The sequence below is a fragment of the Lolium rigidum genome, chromosome 6 (genome assembly GCF_022539505.1).
Source record: "Lolium rigidum isolate FL_2022 chromosome 6, APGP_CSIRO_Lrig_0.1, whole genome shotgun sequence".
NCBI lineage: Eukaryota > Viridiplantae > Streptophyta > Magnoliopsida > Poales > Poaceae > Lolium > Lolium rigidum.
This window is the reverse complement of record NC_061513.1, coordinates 264,464,354-264,484,568: the sequence shown is the minus strand read 5'-3', so window position 1 is coordinate 264,484,568 and position 20,215 is coordinate 264,464,354. Positions and strand designations below refer to the sequence as shown.

The following is a 20,215-nucleotide window of genomic DNA, read 5'->3' as shown; positions in this document are numbered from 1 at the left end:
CGTACACAGCCTTTTTTTACAGAAAAATTTGTCTTTTTTACAGATGACACTCAAAATGTCGGTTTTCTGTGGAACCACTTTGTGAACGTGTAGAATTTCGAAATGTATCCACTAAATTTTGTGTTCAAATTTTTCAACATTTCAAAAGTGTATTTAAATTGAAGTTTAAAAACCGGGAGCATATGCTCCCGGGTGCCAAAACGCCACTCCCAACAACCAAATCAGTAAAAGAAGAGAAAAAAAACGCTCTCATTGCTCAATTAATGATCTCTGGGGACCACGTATGATAGATATATACCACCAACTGGCTACTTGGACTTAAAGAAGAGACACAAAGCAGGGAAATGCACTTTAGTTCATAGGAGCATTTGCTCTCATTATGTGAATCCATATTTTGAAGTGTCAAAAAATTCTAAACTAAATTTTTACATGTACATCTAAACATTTTATGTTGGTACACAAATTTTTTAAAAAAGAAAAAAATTCCTGTGGCTCCTGTAAAAAAGACAAATTTTGATGTTGTAACACGACTACATACATCACATTTTTTTGTCTTTTTTGTACACACCACACAAAATGTTGTTTTTCCACGAAAACTTGTGTACCAACATAGAATGTCACCATGTACACCAAAAAAATTATGTCAATTTTTTTTAACATTTTTAAAATTAATTTTTAATTATTTTATATAATGGGAGCATTTGCTCCTATGAGCCAAAACGCCACCTCCCACAAAGCAGCAATAGAAAAGAAAACCAACACTCTCATCTGTCAGTTATCAGATCTATGAACCACTAGTGACTAGTGAGAGATAAATATACCACATGTTGGTAACTTGCTACTCCCATGGTTTCACAATTAGTTTGCATTATATGTTTAGTCCAAGTTAAACTTTGTAAAGTTCGAAAAAATATTTTTTTTTAAATATAAACATCTACAATGCAAAATCAATAGTATTAGAATCGTTATAAACTATATTATCATATTATATGCTTTTGGTATCATGATTGTTCATATAAAAATGTTTTTTGTTGAAGTTGTCAAAATTTGACTTTGACAAATCTCAAAACGTGGAGTAAATAAAAACGGAGAGTAGTTAAAGAAGAGACACCAAATAATTATAGAAGAGTGAAATATGTTAATAACGCTCTCACTGCTCAATGATAAGATCTAACAACTACTAGTAATAGACATATACCACCAGTTGGCCACTTGCACTTGAAGGGACAAAAAAATAGTAGAAGAGTCGCTCTTCTTAATTTAATTATATCGAGTTATGCTTGTCTAGAGGCATTGACTATTTCTTCCCTGCCCTGTCCATGATGAGGTGGAGCTCCTCTTGTTCGATCATCACTTTGTTCACCATGTGTAGGTCTTCGTTCCTCTTCCTCCCCTCGTACTAGTGGATCTTTTCTTCATCCGCGGAGAGCTGAAGGTATTGTACATCTTTGTTAGTAGTAATTATTTCCACAATACATGGTTAAGCATGCTGCATCTTATCAAAAGATTTCAGAACACTTTGGAGCCATAGGTGATGTTTGTGTATGTCAATTAGTGTTCTCCCACATATGTTTTCATGTGAACTTCTGTCCAATCAGTTCCTGCGAGTTCGGCACCCCATTACTGATCTACATTTTTAGACAACTTAAAATCTACTTCCAGTTAACCTTTCGTGGCATTTTATAGATTACTGGCAGGCGTGTCTGATAATAAAAACAAAATTTGAAATATTGCTCAGGTATTCTTCGTTCTGTCTTTTTGAAAACTAGCTCCACAGATTGAGATTTTGTGTTAACGGATTGGTTCATGGGATGACCCACCTGTATTCATTGTTTCAGTTTGACTATGACACATTGTGTCCATATATGTGTCCCTGCAGAAGCTACGAAGTGGCTCCAGGGTCAATTTGCGTACACAGATGGCCACTTATGGTGCAGGATTGCACAATAAGTTGAATGATCGAACTTCTTTTTTTGAAACTTCCAATGATCAAACTTCAGAAGCACGTACTCTTTCATTTCAACGTTTGGAAGAGATCACCAAAAGCTTCTCTGCTGAGAGAGTACTTCGCAGTGGTATTTTTGGTGTCGTATATAAGGTAAGTAATTAATCATATCTTCTTATCCGTTTTGAATATTTTTTGTGATCGGAGCTGATCGTAAATCGTTAAAATCACAGGGAGTGCTACAAAATGGGGAAATGATCGCTGTGAAGAAGCTCGTGGCGTCAAAACCAGGGTTTCAGAGTGATTTTGAGAATGAGTGTCGTCGTCTTGTCAAGCTTAAGCACCCGAATGTTGCACGATATATAGGTTACTGCTATGAAACACATAAAGTATGCTTAGAGTCCAAGAGGAAGGTGCAGCCTAAGCCCATTTTCGTTGAGATGGCCGAAAGATTGCTTTGTTCAGAGTATTTACCTAAGGGGAGCCTTGATATGTATATTTCAGGTATGACAATTTAGCATTATGGTGCATCTTACTTTTCCCTAAGGAAATATCAGCTTCTTTTGAGATTGTACTTTGTCAGGTTTGCGCACAAATCATAAAAAGGAAATACGCATTTTATTCACAAATACTCTGAGGAAAATGTCACGAAATGTTTACGGCATGAGGGTGTTCATACCAGTTTATGAATGGAAAAAAAGGACACACATGGAAAAAAATAACACACATCATAACTTGTAGTCTTTTTTCATAACTTAGAGCACATTAGTAATAGTTTTTCTCATAACTTCTGTGAAACGTGTGCTCTTTTGGCTATGGATATTGCAGGCGAATCTTCCAGATTTGATTGGCGGACACGTTACAAAATAATTCTGGGTATTTGCAATGGGTTACACTACCTTCAAGAGGGAACTGATCATGAGCCTATTCTTCATTTGGACCTTAAACCTATGAACATATTGATTGATGACAATATGACACCAAAAATTACGGACTTTGGTATTTCACGATTATTTCATCAAGAACAACCAGTGAACACTCTAGATAGTAATGAAACACTGTAAGTAATTGAAAACCTCTACATGTGCTCTCTTACAGTACCATTTCAACGTTCACACACTAATTAATGTTGTGAAGCAGCAGTTACATGGCACCAGAATACATACATGGAGGTGCAGTCACCCTTAAATCAGATATATTCAGTTTGGGTGTAATAATATTGGAAGTAATAACTGGACGGAGGGGATTCTCTGATGTTAGTATAATATCTTCAGAGGACTTCATTGAGCTTGTGAGTAGATTATGCTTCAACTTCTAACATGGACGCCCTTTTTCACGTTTATGATGGATCTCTATGCTACGCTACCTTACATGGTAACATTATATGTTTTTTTTTTTTGTGGTGGCTTCACAGGCAGATGAAATACTTAAAACCACACTGGAAAAATCACAGCCTCATGGTTTGGAAGAAATAGATTGCGAAGTAGTAAAAAGATGCATTCAGATAGGTCTAATTTGCGTGAATCTTCAGAAGACAAAAAGGCCTACAATTAAAAAAATTCTTCAGATGCTTGACGGGTTGGAAAATATTGATTGCCATTATAGCAACAAGGTAACATCACATGCAGATTGCATCAGAATTTATATGCTTACTGATCCTCCTTGGCACCTATCTACCCCTCAATTAATTATTTTGATGACTTTTCAATTAGGAAACAAAACTCAACAATGTATGGGGGGTTTGTTGAGTATGATGCCCTAGTGGTTGTGAGAGGAGTATAGCCAAAACCTATTATCCCCGGATTAGGGTAATCAATCCTATAGTCTTTTATACGATAAACGAGGGCACCTCTTATAAGTTTGTGTTATTTGTAATTGGGTTCGTGCGGTATCTCTTGATGTTTGGTGGAATCTCTTCCAGCAAGCCAACGGCAATTAGTTGAGGAGAAGCTTTAGTGGGCTGGTCATCTATGTTTTTTTTTGTTATGTGTACAAGGAGCAAAATAGACATTTTTCAGCACGTATCTGTTCGTCCTTGCGTGTCTGACCCTTCTCGCTCAGGAGGATTTGACGCAATGTATCAATGGGCAGTATTTATATTTATATTTTCGATTCAGGACAAGGTTGAGCAGCAGAACATGGATTTGTAGCACCGGAACTCACTAGAGCTTGAATTTATTTCCTAACTGTACTTCAGAGTTTCAAAAACATCACCATTTTTCATGAATATGCACACATGATTTGTATATTTATGCAAAGTTTGGTTAAAATGATTCTAGTTTGTTCTATAGAAAAAATAAGTTTATCGCTGTATAAAGGAATAAAAAATCTCCTTAAAAATGAGTTTTAGCCACAATTATTTCCTTCTTATGTAGCCCAAAATATACCGTTCAATTAAACTGCTAGGGTACATGACTACATTCAGGATGTGTATATGTAGCCGTATGATACTTCAGATGTTCGGAAGACCCAGAAATGTTGTTTACAATTTTTTGCAAAAACGTGTACACTGGTGCTTTGGTGCATCTAGCAATTTTCGTTAGCAGCAAGAGTATTCTTTTGTTGTGCTATTGCGAAGGCGTTGTAACTGAAGTATTTCTACTTTAATCGATGGTCCGCGGTCCTGCCGTTTAGTAGGTAAAAAAACGCTGGGGATTGCTATCAGGGACAGTGGGACACACGTACACTATTCTCATTAGTGCAACATCATGTTAAACAAAAGGACAAAATGTGCTCAACCAAGACTACTGGAGGGAGATGACAATGCACGTTTTTTTTCACTTGATTAGTTGTTTTAAGTCGTGAGGTTGTTTCACGTTTGTTTTTTTTTTTGTCTCACTTCAGGCAGAGATGAGTTCCTTTGGTGTGACGGCTCCCCTTCTCAGGAAGCTTGATTCGCTGCTTCCTCCTAAGTACCGGGTACCAAAGCCACTGGCGGATGAAATCGACCTCCTCAAGGAAAATCTGGAGGAAATAAGCGCCGCCCTCTTGGAGCAGTCAATGGTACATGTCCCTAACAAGATGGGAAAACTATGGATGGACGAGGCGCATGAACTTTCATATGACATCGAGGAATTTATCGACAACATGATGCAGAGATTCCGGGTGACAGCTCCAGGTCGACGAAGAAAAAGGAGGAAGAAGTGCATAAGAAAGATGAGGTACGTGCAGACCTACAGAGTTGGACATGTCAAGATTGCTTGGCTTCCGAAGGCGCTGAAGCCGTCCGCCCAGATCGCAGAATTCAGGACTCTCCTGCGAGAAGCGAGTGATCGGTACTACAGGCATCTTGATCTTGATGGTTGCACCACGAGTTCGAGAATTGTGTTCACTGCGCATGGGAAGGAACCAGCGCTCTATGCAAAGGCTGCAAATTATCTCGTTGGCATCGAAAACACGAAGACGGAGCTTGTCAAGTGGCTCACAAACAAGGAGCAGAAGCAGCTAAAAGTGGTACCTATTGTTGGACCAGCAGGGGTCGGTAAGACTACGCTTGCTAAACAGGTGTACCGTGAACTTGGAATGCAATTCGAGTGCCGGGCTTTCGTGCAGGCGTCGCGGAAGCCTGACATGAGGAGACTACTTGGGGGCATCCTCTCTCAAGTTCAACAGCGTCCTGGACTCTCTGGTTCCTGCACGGTGCAAGACCTAGTTGACAATCTAACCGAATATCTCCAAGATAAAAGGTGATATATACACTTCTCTTGTGAGGAACTGAGGATTCATCTTACCACAGTTAAAAGAGAGTAGATTTATATAAATTTGATCACATCCTTAGATTCCTAAATCCTTCATCCTCAAGTTTTCACCGGTACACTGTCTACCTAGGGGCTTCTTGCTCAATACTAGTATATCAGTTGGAATATATGTTTTTCAGTATTTTTTTTTACCCTAAATAAGGTTTTCTCTACCTAGACACTATGAGGTCAACTATGTTCTACATTATGGAAAATTTTCACCATTTTGAAACATGGGCATAAGTGTATTTTCACACACACACACACATATATATATATATATATATATTTGGGACGAATTGTTTATGCATGGTAAAGCATATTACATAAATAAATACCTATAGGCCAATATAAAACGTATGAGTTAAGGTTCATCCAAACCATCGTCCTTGCGCTTTGCTGGAACTATGCAAGGCCGGTCCTCAGCTTTCGGGGGCCCGGGACGAAACCAGAATTTAGAGCCCTTAATATAATTTTGTTCTACAAATTCATGTATAAAACGCTACCAATAAAGATATAAAGTGTACCGATAGGAATATTTTTATAAGAATAATATTGTATAGATCCTACCGTAAAAATTTGCAGGGCCATAAATATCCACACTAACCAGCTCATCATGAACACTAGGAGATATCGTAGGAGATGAATTAAATACGTGCTCATGATCACTCACATTGTTATCTTCGGCGTCGATGTTAATGTTGTCTTCATCCCCCGTAAAAAGTAGTGCCAACTCGTTTGGATTCCTCGAAGTGCTAGTGGTACTCTTCAAAAAAAATGTCAATAGATCCTCTTTGTGATCCCATCAATTTCTTTTGTACGTCTCTCAGCTTCCTTATGGCACAACAAGCGACATGACCAAACTAAAAATAAAAAAATAAACAAATTGTAACAGAAATTAGGGCACATAGACTAGGGGAACATCCGAAACTTAAAGATCAGATCAATAGATCGCTATACCTGATGTGATTAATTCTTTGAGAATTCGGATGATCAGATCTTCTGCAGTCCTGCCGGCGGCTGTCGTGGGCGATTTGGCTGGACGCCCGAGCGAAGTAATTAGGGACGAGGACTGCCGATTTAGTTGGAGTTGGAGGTGTCGACAGAGCGACAGAGGCCGATGCGTTAGTGATTTTCGTCTCGGCCAGGAACGCAGTCTACGCAGAGCCATCGTTGAAAGCAGTCTGGCTGCCTCGAATCCATTAGGTAAACGTATCTCGTTGGGTCCCCCCCCCCCCTCCGGCCAGTAGTATTCATAAGGTTTACGGTAGTGACTTCACAAGATGATAGTGATTCTCCTGACGACCATATCTTGGAATCCAATCCTCAACCAGTCTATATAATCTACTTGAATTACGTTTGGAGGCTTTTCCGAAAGGATAAAAAATAGTGCAGATATTTTTGCATGTGAGCTTAAGGAAATTAAAATAGCATAAAGGTTACAGTTAAGAAAGTAGTGAACATATTGTCAAAATATCTTTGCATGTCTCTTCAAAGAAACTACTGAACAAAAATGAATTTCTGTAGCTACTTTTCTTATTTTCAGTTCTGATGAAAGACATTTTTTTTCGTAAAAAAAGACATTGTCTTTTGCTTTTGCTAGTGGAATATATAGCATTGTGCATAGTTGGATATTTTTTTATTATGTTGATAAACCTTTTAATATGTGTTTTCACTTGTAATTTTCCTCTAGTGTTTCCGTGATTACTGACTCTTTATACATGATAAAAAAAAACTATGTTCTACAGGTATATTGTTGTAATTGATGATTTATGGGAAACGACAGCATCTGATATTCTTACAAGTGCTTTTCCTGAGGGTAACAGTCGAAGTAGAATGATTATAACAGCAGAATTTGAGAGCGTAGCTCTTGGATACTGTGGTTATGAGTCTAATAATATTTTCAAGATGAAACCTCTTGGTAGTAAAGACTCCGGGAATCTATTCTTCAAAATGGTTTTTGGTTCTGAAATTCAATGCCCTGCACAACTGAAGGATGTTTCAGACATAATCATAGCAAAATGTTCTGGTTTGCCACTAGCAACCATATGTGTAGCCGGTCTGTTAGCAAGCCAGCGAGACAACTTTGCGTTATGGCAGCATGTGCAACAATGTTTGTGTTCCAGTTTGAATACAAACGCTTCTTTGGAAGAGACATTGCAGGAAATACTAAAGCTTAGTTACAATATTAGTCCTCACTATTTGAAAACATGCCTGATGTATGTTGGTATGTATCCAGAGGGTCACACGATTTGGAAGGTTGATTTGGTGAATCAGTGGATAGCTGAAGATTTTATCAGCGCAACAGAAGGAGTAAACACGGAGGAAGTAGCAGAGAGCTATTTTAGTGAACTTGTCAACAGGGGGTGGATCCAACCTGTGGAAATTACGTACAACGGTGAGGTGCTGTCATGTACAGTCAACCACATTGTACTTGATCTTATTGCACGCAAGTCCAGTGAGGATAAATTTATCACAGCATTAGATTACTCTCAGACCATTACAGGACTTTATAGCAATGCCCGCCGTCTATCCCTCCACTTCAGCAATGCCAGATATGCAACAAAACCAAAAGATCTAACACTGTCAAAAGTCAGATCATTCGCCTTCTATGGAATCAGCAAGTGCATGCCTTCCATTGTGGAACTTAAGCAACTCCGAGTTCTGATCCTTAAATTCTGGGGTGATCATCCGGAGAGCATGATCTTCGACCTCACAGAAATTTGCCTATTGATTCAGTTGAGATACTTGAAGATTTCATGTGATGCTGATGTAGATGTAAAACTACCAACCCATATGCAGATTCTACGATACTTGGAAACACTGATAATAGATGCGACAGTGTCTGCAGTTCCATTGGATATTATTCTTCTCCCGGGATCTCTGCGTACACTACACTACATAGACTCTGGCAGCAATTCTGAAGGCAATGTACTCAGCATTGGCGAGCTGATGAACCTGCAGGATCTTCACATCACCTACTACACAGAGAAATTAGATGAGCATCTAAACAGAAACCTGAGAGAGCTGGCCTCTTCTATTGGGAAACTTGTTAACCTCAAATCTTTCACTCTGGCTCCTGGTGCTTCAAACACGGCAGTTTACCCTGATTTCTCGAGCAGCAGGTCCTCTCCATCCGTCTTTCTTCAGAGACTTCAGCTGTTGCCCCCAATTTGCATGTTCACTAGACTTCCGGAGTGGCTTGGACAGCTCCGGAAACTCTGCACTCTGGAAGTTGCTGTTAGTGAGCTTCTGGTTGAAGATATGGATATGCTCACAGGATTGTCTTCCCTCACATCCCTTTCGCTATATGTCTGGCAACATACTACGGGAAGAACCGTCGTCAAAAGAGGGGCATTCCCCGTTGTCAAGTATTTCAAATACACGTGCAGTGTACTGTCCCTGGCCTTTCAAGAAGAGGCATTTCCCAATCTTCAGAGGCTCGAGCTGAGTTTCAACGCTCGTAGAGGAGAACGATATGATCATTTACTCGCCGGTATTGAGTACATGTTAAACCTCAAGGAGATTGCAGCAACAATTGGAGCAGGGGCCGGTGCTGAGCAACCTGACAGAATGGCCGCAAAGTCTGCGCTCGACAACGCCATTCGCAAGCATCCAAGCTCTCTTAGTTACCACATCGTAAACATAGCAGATTGGATTGAGGAAGACTACCAGTTTATAACCCAAGTCAATGATTCGTCAAGAGACTCATCAGATGAACACTCTAGAATTATACGGAAAGTTGCCAAGGACGACACACGAGCACGTTTCTGGTACCCTCAATATGCCACAAGAGAGACACCAGATGAGTTTTTCTAAGCAGGGGACACACCTACACACTCTCATTTATTTTAAACATTTTTGGTGTACCAAATATTTGAAAAAAAAATCTACACATTTTAGTACAAAAGATATACTGATCTGCACTGAAGTTCGATGTTAATATTTTGTGCTATTCGAGAGCAACAGAAAGATAAAATTTGATCAGTATTGTATTCACATATATTTGCAACCACTTGTTATTTTTGTATTCCTCTTGTAAGGTTTTATGAATAATCTAATAATAAAAAAGTTGTGTGCATTCTTTGGATGCAGAGGCTGGGTGATACTTTCATTTCGAAAAAACTTGTTATTTTTGTGTAGGCCACATATTATAAGTTTTCCTATGGATTTTATTGTGACATTGCATAATCTTGTACTATACTCATTCTTTTTCTAAGATTTTCATGATTTACTATAAAACAAACAAAATCAAATTCTTATGGGGGTGTAGGTGTAATGGGGTTTAGCCACAACTTTCTGCTCCACCACTAGTCTCATGGAGTACTAACGCAACAAAAATAAATATTTTGCAGTTAACACCACTTGTTACAAATTTCATTTTTCTACAACCATAACCACATCATTTTTTACAAAAAAAAAAATTAAAACAACACTAGGGATAATTATTTGCACAGAACACAAAAACCTTTGTCATCTCATTTAACAACTAATTAGCTAGGTGCGCCCACCGGATAGGCATGTGGCAACCAACGTGTGTGCGAGAGGCTTCTACACCGTACTATCGGCGAGCCGTTAATCAATCTAACATAGAGATAGAGGGCAGCCTGACCTCGTCTCCCACGACCAAAGCGACGATGGCGGACGTCCGGCGATGGGGACGAGGACGAGGCGGCAGGCCGGTGCTTGACATTGTCTAAATTCTTTCTGACATTGTATAATGTTGTATTACTCATTCGGTTTATTTACATTTTTGCAATTTACTATAAGACAAAAAGCAACTTCTTATGAGAGTGTAGGTGTCATTGGTTTCAGCCACATTTTTATTCTCCACTAGTCTCGTGTACTACGAAGGCAAAGAAGAAAAAAATGATTTTGCACTTAACACCAGTTGTTGCAATTTTCGTTTTGTTGCAATCATATCCATATCAATTTTCACAAAAAATAAAACAACATCAGGGATAATTATTTGCACTAAACACAAAAACCTTCATTAGCTCATTTAACAACTAATTAGCTTGGTGGACCCATCGGACATGCACACCTGGCAACCAACGTGTATGTGGGAGGCTTCTACACCTTGCTATCGGTGAACTTTCAATCAAATCGGAGATAGAGAGAGGGGGCCTGGCTTTGTCTCCCTGGACGGAAGCAACGGTGGTGGGGGTTGCAGATCTCCGGCGACGGGGACGGGGTATGGAGGCGGTGGGCCGGTGCTTGACATTATATCTTTTTTGTGACATTAATAATCTTGTACTACAGTTATTTTGTTTTTTTTAGATTTTTTCAATACTATAAGACAAAATTCAAACCATTATGGGACTGTATTTTTCATGGGGTTCAGCCACAACCTACAACTCCACCACTAGTCTCATGGAGTACAAACCCAAAGACTTCTTTTTGCAGTTAACACCACTTATTTCAGTTTTTATTTTGCTACTAACCATAACCATATAATTTTTTGCAAAAAAAGAAAACAAATTAGGGATAATTATTTGCATAGAATACAAAAACCCTCGATAGCTCATTTAACATTTAATTAGCTAGGTGAGCCCGCCGGAAAGGTGCATCTGACAACCAAATTGTACGCAGGAGGCTTCTAACTGTAATATCGGCGAATCATCAACCAAATCGAACACACACACACACACACACAGAGAGAGAGAGAGTGACAGAGAGAAAGAGAGGGGTGCCGAGCCTCATTTCCCTCGACCGAAGCGATGGTAGTGGAGCTCCGGCAATGGGGACGTGGGATGGAGGTGAAGGGTCGGTTCTTGACATTCTATATTTTTTTGTGACTTGTAGGATCTTTTAATATACTCATTCAGTTTTCATTTAGATTTTCGCATTTTACTATAAGATAAAAATCGAATTCTTATGAGAGTGTAGGTGGCATGGCCTCAGCCACAATTTACTACACCACCACTGGTCTCATGGAGTACTAAGGCTGGCCATAGTGCTAAGTATCATATAGTAGTATCATGCATATGATACTTGTGTATGATACTATCACTATAGTGGGTAGTATCATGGAGTAGTATCATAGTTATGCTATATTTATTGGTATGTAGAATCTCAATGCAAATTGATGTACAAGATTTGTTTGGCATTAACTTTTCTTGTGATATGCGCTATGATACAGTATCCACCTATGATACTCTAAACTCATCTCTCCTCCTTAATTAGCTGCCACATCAGCATTTTTGTGGGACTAATGTACATGATACTAACTAAGATACTACCACTATGGCTAGCCTAACGCAAAGGAATTTTTTTTAATATTTTTGCAGTTAACACCACTTGTTGCAATTTTCGTTTTGCAACAACCATAACCGTATTTGTTTTGCAAAAAAAATGAAACAACATCAGGGATAATTATTTGCATAGAACACCTTCGTTAGCTCATTTAACAACTAACTAGCTTGGTTGGCTCACCGGACATGCGCACCTGCCAACCAACGTGTGTATTTGAGGCTTCAGGCTTCTACAAAGTAGTATCGGCGGAGGGAGAGGGAGGGAGGGAGGGAGGGAGGGAGGGAGGTAGGGAGCGAGAGAGAGAGAGAGAGAGAGAGAGAGAGAGAGAGAGAGAGAGAGATAGAGACAGAGACAGAGACAGAGAGAGAGAGAGACAGAGACAGAGACAGAGAGAGAGAGAGAGAGAGACAAAGACAGAGACAGAGACAGAGAGAGAGAGAGAGAGAGAGAGAGAGAGAGAGAGAGAGAGAGAGAGAGAGAGAGACGAGACAGAGACAGAGACAGAGACAGAGACGAGAGAGAGAGAGAGAGAGAGAGAGAGAGAGAGAGAGAGAGAGAGAGAGAGACAGAGAGAGAGAGACAGAGACAGAGACAGAGACAGAGAGAGAGAGAGAGACAGAGAGAGAGAGAGAGAGAGAGAGAGAGAGAGAGAGAGAGAGAGAGAGAGAGAGAGAGAGAGACAGAGACAGAGACAGAGACAGAGAGAGAGACAGAGAGAGAGAGAGAGAGACAGAGAGAGAGAGAGAGAGAGAGAGAGAGAGAGACTGGCTTCGTTTCCCTCGACCGAAGCAACGGTGGGCGGGGTGGAGGAGCTCGAGCGACTGGGATGGAGGCGGCGGGCCGGTGCTTGACATTGTATAATTTTTTCTGTTTTCTTAGATTTTTGCAATTTACTATAAGACAACATTCAAATTCTTATGTTAAGGTGTCATGGGGTTCAGCCACAACTTTCTACTCCACCACTAGTCTCATGGAGTACAAACCCAAAGAAAAGATAAATGTTTTTGAAGTTAACACCACTTGTTGCAATTTTTATTTTGCTTCAACCATAACCATAGCAATTTTGCAAAAAAAATTAATAAAGCATTATGGATAATTATTTTCACAAGATACAAAAATCTACGCTAGCTCATTTAACAACTAATTAACTAGGTGAGCCCACCAGAAAGGCGCACCTGACAACCAACGTCTATGTGGGAGGCTTCTAACCTTTATATCGGCGAACTGTCAATCAAATTGAACACACAGAGAGAGAGGGGGGAGCTAAGCCACAACTTTCTACTCTCCCTCGGCCGAAGGGACGGTGGCGGAGCTCTTGCGACGGGGATGGAGGTGGCGGGCCGGTGTTTGACATTGTAATATTTTTTATGACTTGTATAATCTTTTATCGTACTCATTAAGTTTTTTTAGATTGTTGCAATTTACTATAATAAAAAAGTTAAATTATTATGAAAGTGTAGGCGGCATGGGTTTCAACAACAACTTTTTAATCTACCACTAGTCTCATGAAGAAAAAATAAATGTTTTTGCAGTTAACACCAGTTGTTGGAATTTTCGTTTTCCAACAACCATAACCATATCAATTTTTGAAAAAAAATTAGGAACAATTATTTGCGGATAACACAAAAACCTTCGTTATCTCATTTAACAACTAATTACCTTGGTTGGCTTACCAGACAGGCGCACCTGGCAACCAACTTGTGTACGGGAGGCTTCTACACCTTACTATCGGTGAAGAGTAAATCAAATCGTAGAGAGAGAGAGAGAGAGAGCACCTGTCCTCATCTACCTCGACCGACACAGCGGTGGAGAGGAATGCGGGGATGTGGCGAGGGGGGCATGGAGGCGGGCGGGGGAGGGGGGATTCTTAGCATTGTCTGAAAAAAATTTGTAGCAACATATAATCTTGTACTATACTCATTCATTTTTTAAGTGTTTTGCAATTCATGGTAAAAAAGAAATCTTATGGGAGTGCAGTATCATGGGTTCAACCACAACTTTCTACTACACTTCTAGTCTTATGGAGTACTAAACACAGCGAAAAGATAAATATTTTTACATTTTTGTTTCTCTACAACCATGAAAAAAAACCATTAGGAATAATTATTTTCACTGAACACAAAAACCTTCGTTGGCTCATTTAACAACTAATTAGCTAGGTTGGCTCACCAGACATGCGCACCTAGCAACCAACGTGTATGCAGGAGGCTTCTATACCATACTATCAGCGAATCGTCAATTGAATCGAAGAGATAGATAGATAGATCATTGCCTCGTCTACCTCGACCAAAGCGATGATGGTGGGGGTGGCTGAGCTCCGGCGATGGGATGGGGGATGGAGGCGGCGGCCCGGTGCTTGATATTGTATAAACAATTGAGATATAATAGTAAATAGGCTTGTGCTTCCATAAACCCCCAACCTAGACTGAAATGTTTTCCGGAGTGAAACAGAAGGATGGCTGAGATTAAACAATAAATATTCGAGATTAGGGGTAGGATGGCCAAGATTAAACGATACCACGATACCTCTTCGGGGGTTTACAATGTTTTAAGATTTGAGAGTGTATGAAACCACAAGCCAATAATAAATATTTCTTATTATTTGCCTCTAAGATATTATCTCCAACAATTTAGGCATCCTGATTCATTTTTGGAGGCTTACTAATGTTGGATGGAAACATGTCCAGGAGAGACTACAAAAGCACCGGGTAGTTAAAAAGGCAAATTATCTTTGGATGGAATACTGGTTCTCATGAATTATGTACTAACAAATATGGTATTGTATATTATTTTCTTCTTATAGTTACCCAAAGGAGTCTTAAGTAGATCGGATTATTTATGATCAAGATTCTTTTACCAAGGAGATAGTGAGAAAAAAGAAATGCCAGCTTATTAATGGATTGTTGTTTGTCTCCTGAAAGATCAAGGAGGCTTTGGTGTTCGTGACCATGGGGTTAAGAAAACGACTCTGCCTAGGCAAATGGTTGGCCAAGCTACTTACCGGGGATGGGGTGTGGCCTACCACATGCGATATCTCAGGTTTATTGGAAACTAGTGGATTCACACTTCTGGGATGGCCTTATGGCAACAAAGTTTTTCCCTCCCATATGGTTATTTCTCTATTAAAGAAGGGTCGGAGATAAGGTTATGGGAGGATATATGGTTAGGTAATACTATGCTCCGGCAACAATATCCGAAAAATATTGTGTGTCACACAAGTGATACCTTAGCTAAGGTGATGTGGTCTTCCCCGCCGTCTCTGACATTTAGAAGTGATCTTGTTGGACCCCGGCTAGCATCTTAATTGGAATGAATTGCTACAGAGATTACTTCGTCCATTTGATGCAAGGGGGCGGACGAGTTCTGTTGGAACCAAAATGGGTATGGTAAATTATCAATGGATTCCACGTATACAACGATGATCCAACCAATTAAGCAGGAAGTTAATAATAATATGATTTGGAAGATGAAGATACCGCTAAAGATGAAGGTTTTTGCGTGGTATCTTCGTCGAGGTGTTATTCTAACTAAGGACAACCTTGCAAAGTTGCAAAATGCAATTGCGGGGAGTAGGAAGTGTGTCTTTTAGAATATTGATGAGACAATAAAACAATTGTTTTTCCAAATTCAGTTTGCAAGATCTATATGGTCAATCATCCAAATAGTTTTACCTTATAGCCACACCGAATCCTTGCCAATATTTTGTGCAATTGGCTTAATGGGGTGGATCATAGGTTTAAAATACTTATTAAGATGAGAGATCTTGCCATTGTTAGGTCACTTTAGATATGTAGAAATGGCAAGGTTTTTAATGATAAAGAATCCTCTATTATATATGCAGGTTATCTACCAATGCACCACTTTGCTCTATTTATGATCGTCGCTTCAACGTATGGAGAACAACGATCTCTTTATGAAGGTATCTACACGGTTGGGGAACACGGCGAGGGACTTTATTATCCAACATGGGTGGCAGCATAATCTTAGGCCTTGATATAGTTCCATACTGATTGCTTGTATTGACCCTTTACGGTGGTTTGTGATTTGTACTCGTACTTGGATTGAACGGTTGTGTGGGTCTTAATTATACAGAGGCTGGATGTAATGCTTAATATTTACACTAGTAGGAAAAGCATCATCAGTGGCGCACCAAAAATTGATTCTGTGGCGCATGTGGGCTGCGCCACAGAAACTTCGCCACAAAAATAAGATTTCTGTAGCGCACCGGCCCGTGCGCCACATAATTAAGGTTTCTATGGCGCACATGTGCTCTGGTGCACCACAGAAAATCGTGCGCCACAAAATGTATTTTCAGTGCGCCACAGAATTTGCTTGTACTATACACGATTTTGTGCTGCCTGCTATACACATGCAGTTTATAGATAACAATATACAGGTTATAGACAGCAATATACAAGTTATATACAGCAACATACAGAAATATGCAGATATAATATAAATAACATGTACATTGCCTAGATATAATGTAGACATCATCATCACATTACTTACAGCCCGATCGAGATACATATATAGTGGCAAGTGTCAAATGTTTTGCATACAACTCTTAATTCATACAAATTTCACAATTTTGAGATACAAAGTAGTCTTCATCCAGTTCCTCCTTTGCTCCCTCCTCTCTACCCACGAGGCTCGCTTGCATCGGGGTCTTCATCCGGTTCCTACTATGATTAAAATGGAAGAAAGTGAGACCAACAAGTCCGATGCACAAGACAAAATGGAATAAATGCCTCATACATTGTTGGTCAACACAAATACTATGGTCAGAAACCATAGTTCCAGTATACGCCGCACTATACTTTGCAGAAGGGCCCCCCTTTCCCCGGCCGCCGTTCCGTGAACGGGTCCTTGACGAGACAACAACGCCGATCTGCCTCTCCGGCGCAGAACCACGGCAGTCCCAGCCGCCTCCCTTGTGGCCGCGTCTCCTGCGCTCTTCTCCATGGACGGACCACGATTGGACTCACCGGGGGAATAATGATAATCGCCATCACCACTATCGTCAGACTCCACATGTGCATAGCAGTTTGCAGCAGATGCCACTTTTCTTCCCTCGCCGTCCAGTGAACGAGTCCTTGATGCAAAGACCGTGTCGGCCTGCCCAGCATTATGCCGGCCCGTGTTGCCGCGCTTCAGGCCGTGTGTCCCGCGCCCTGCACTCTTTGCCTTCTTGCCCGGTGAACTGATACGTCTCCGACGTATCGATAATTTCTTATGTTCCATGCCACATTATTGATGTTATCTACATGTTTTATGCACACTTTATGTCATATTCGTGCATTTTCTGGAACTAACCTATTAACAAGATGCCGAAGTGCCGGTTGCTGTTTTTCGCTGTTTTTGGTTTCGAAATCCTAGTAACGAAATATTCTCGGAATCGGACGAAATCAACGCCCGGGTTCCTATTTTACCCGGAAGCATCCAGAACACACGAGAACCGCCAGAGAAGGGTGGCAGGGCCACCACACCACACCCCGGCGCGGCCTAGGGGGGGGGGGCGCCGCCCTAGGGTGTGGGCCCCCCTTCGACCTTCCTGCGCCGCCTCTTCGCCTATAAGAAGCCCCTGGATCAGAAAACCCTACACCAATTGACGAAACCCACGAAAACCTTCCAGAGCCGCCGCCATCGCGAAGCCAAGATCTGGGGGACAGGATCTCTGTTCCGGCACCCTGCCGGAGCGGGGAAGTGCCCCCGGAAGGCTTCTCCATCGACACCGCCGCCATCTTCATCACCGCTGCTGCTCCCATGAGGAGGGAGTAGTTCTCCATCGAGGCTCGGGGCTGTACCGGTAGCTATGTGGTTAATCTCTCCTATGTACTTCAATACAATGATCTCATGAGCTGCTTTACATGATTGAGATTCATCTGAGTTTTGTATCACTACTATCTATGTGCTACTCTAGTGATGTGTTATTAAAGTAGTTCTATTCCTCCTGCACGAGTGTAAAGGTGACAGTGTGTGCACCGTGTTAGTACTTGGTTTGTGCTATGATCATGATCTCCTGTAGATTATGGAGTTAACTATTGCTATGATAATATTGATGTGATCTATTCCTCCTACATATGCATGAAGGTGACAGTGTGCATGCTATGCTAGTACTTGGTTTAGTCTATTGATCTATCTTACACTATAAGGTTACTTAAACATGAGCATTATTGTGGAGCTTGTTAACTCCGGCATTGAGGGTTCGTGTAATCCTACGCAATGTGTTCATCATCCAACAAAAGTGTAGAGTATGCATTTATCTCGTTCGTTATGTGATCAATGTTGAGAGTGTCCACTAGTGAAAGTGTAATCCCTAGGCCTTGTTCCTAAATACTGCTGAGTTACTACCGCTTGTTTACTTGTTTCTATCGCGTTACTACTCGCTGCAATACCACCACCATCAACTACACGCCAAGCACTTTTACTGGCACCGTTGCTACTTGCTCATATATATTCATACCACCTGTATTTCACTATCTCTTCGCCGAACTAGTGCACCTATTAGGTGTGTTGGGGACACAAGAGACTTCTTGCTTTGTGGTTGCGGGGTTGCATGAGAGGGATATCTTTGACCTCTTCCTCCCCGAGTTCGATAAACCTTGGGTATCCACTTAAGGGAAAACTTGCTGCTGTTCTACAAACCTCTGCTCTTGGAGGCCCAACACCGTCTACGAGAAAAGGAGGGGGAACGTAGACATCAAGCACTTTTCACGGCGCCGTTGCCGGGGAGGAAAGGTAAAAGGCTCTCATACTACGGTCCCAGGTAAAGTATTTTTCTGGCGCCGTTGTGTTTGTGCTCAAAGCTATTTCCTTTAGATCCTGCAATTGCATCTTGTTGTTTCTTGTTTACACTAGTTTGGCATAATGTACAAGAGTGAGCTTCTTATTCTATTTCCTGATTTAAAACATGGATTGTTTGATGCGAAAATTAAAAAACCTATGAAATCTTGTTTGCATGCTGGTAGTAATATTAGTATGAACGCTTTGAACACCATTGTTGATAATGATATAGAAAGTTCTAAGCTTGGGGAAGTTGGTTTTCATGATATTTTTAGTCCCCCAAGCATTGAGGAGAAAATTTTCTTTGATGATACTTTGCCTCCTATTTATGATGATAATGATAGTGGTCTTTTGATGCCACCTCCTACGGAGAGTAAATTTTGTTGTGATTATACTATGCCTCCTACACTTGATGAGAATAATGATGATAGCTACTTTGTTGAATTTGCTCCCACTACAACTAATAAAATTGATTATGCTTATGTGGAGAGTAATAATTTTATGCATGAGACTCATGATAAGAATGCTTTATGTGATAGTTATATTGTTGAGTTTGCTCATGTTGCTACTGAAAGTTATTATGAGAGAGGAAAATATGGTTGTAGAAATTTTCATGTTACTAAAACACCTCTCTATGTGCTGAAATTTTTGAAACTACACTTGTTTTATCTTCCTATGCTTGTTACTTTGCTCTTCATGAACTTGTTTATTTACAAGATTCTCTTGCATAGGAAGCATGTTAGACTTAAATGTGTTTTGTATTTGCCTCTTGATGCTCTCTTTTGCTTCAAATACTATTTCTTGCGAGTGCATCATTAAAACTGCTGAGCCCATCTTAATGGCTATAAAGAAAAGAACTTCTTGGGAGATAACCCATGTGCTATTTTGCTACAGTACTTTGTTTTATATTTGTGTCTTGGAAGTTGTTTACTACTGTAGCAACCTCTCCTTATCTTAGTTTTGTGTTTTGTTGTGCCAAGTTAAGCCGTTGATAGAAAAGTAAGTACTAGATTTGGATTACTGCACAGTTCCAGATTTCTTTGCTGTCACGAATCTGGGTCCACCTCCCTGTAGGTAGCTCAGAAAATTAAGCCAATTTACGTGCATGATCCTCAGATATGTACGCAACTTTCATTCAATTTGAGCATTTTCATTTGAGCAAGTCTGGTGCCATTTTAAAATTCGTCAATACGAACTGTTCTGTTTTGACAGATTCTGCCTTTTATTTCGCATTGCCTCTTTTGCTATGTTGGATGAATTTCTTTGATCCACTAATGTCCAGTAGCATTATGCAATGTCCAGAAGTGTTAAGAATGATTGTGTCACCTCTGAATATGTTAATTTTTATTGTGCACTAACCCTCTAATGAGTTGTTTCGAGTTTGGTGTGGAGGAAGTTTTCAAGGGTCAAGAGAGGAGGATGATATACTATGATCAAGAAGAGTGAAAGCTCTAAGCTTGGGGATGCACCCGGTGGTTCACCCCTGCATATA

At 40.4% G+C, this 20,215-nt stretch overlaps 1 protein-coding gene across 1 annotated transcript; it reads left to right on the top strand.

The window, feature by feature from the left end:
- Positions 1-1,918: 1,918 nt before the first annotated feature.
- On the top strand, positions 1,919-9,501 carry LOC124664066 (disease resistance protein RGA5-like). Its single transcript, XM_047201668.1, has 4 exons — positions 1,919-2,098; positions 2,179-2,311; positions 4,752-5,631; positions 7,431-9,501. Exons 1-4 carry the CDS (start codon positions 1,919-1,921, stop codon positions 9,499-9,501), a joined length of 3,264 nt encoding a protein of 1,087 aa, XP_047057624.1.
- The last annotated feature ends 10,714 nt before the right edge of the window (positions 9,502-20,215 follow it).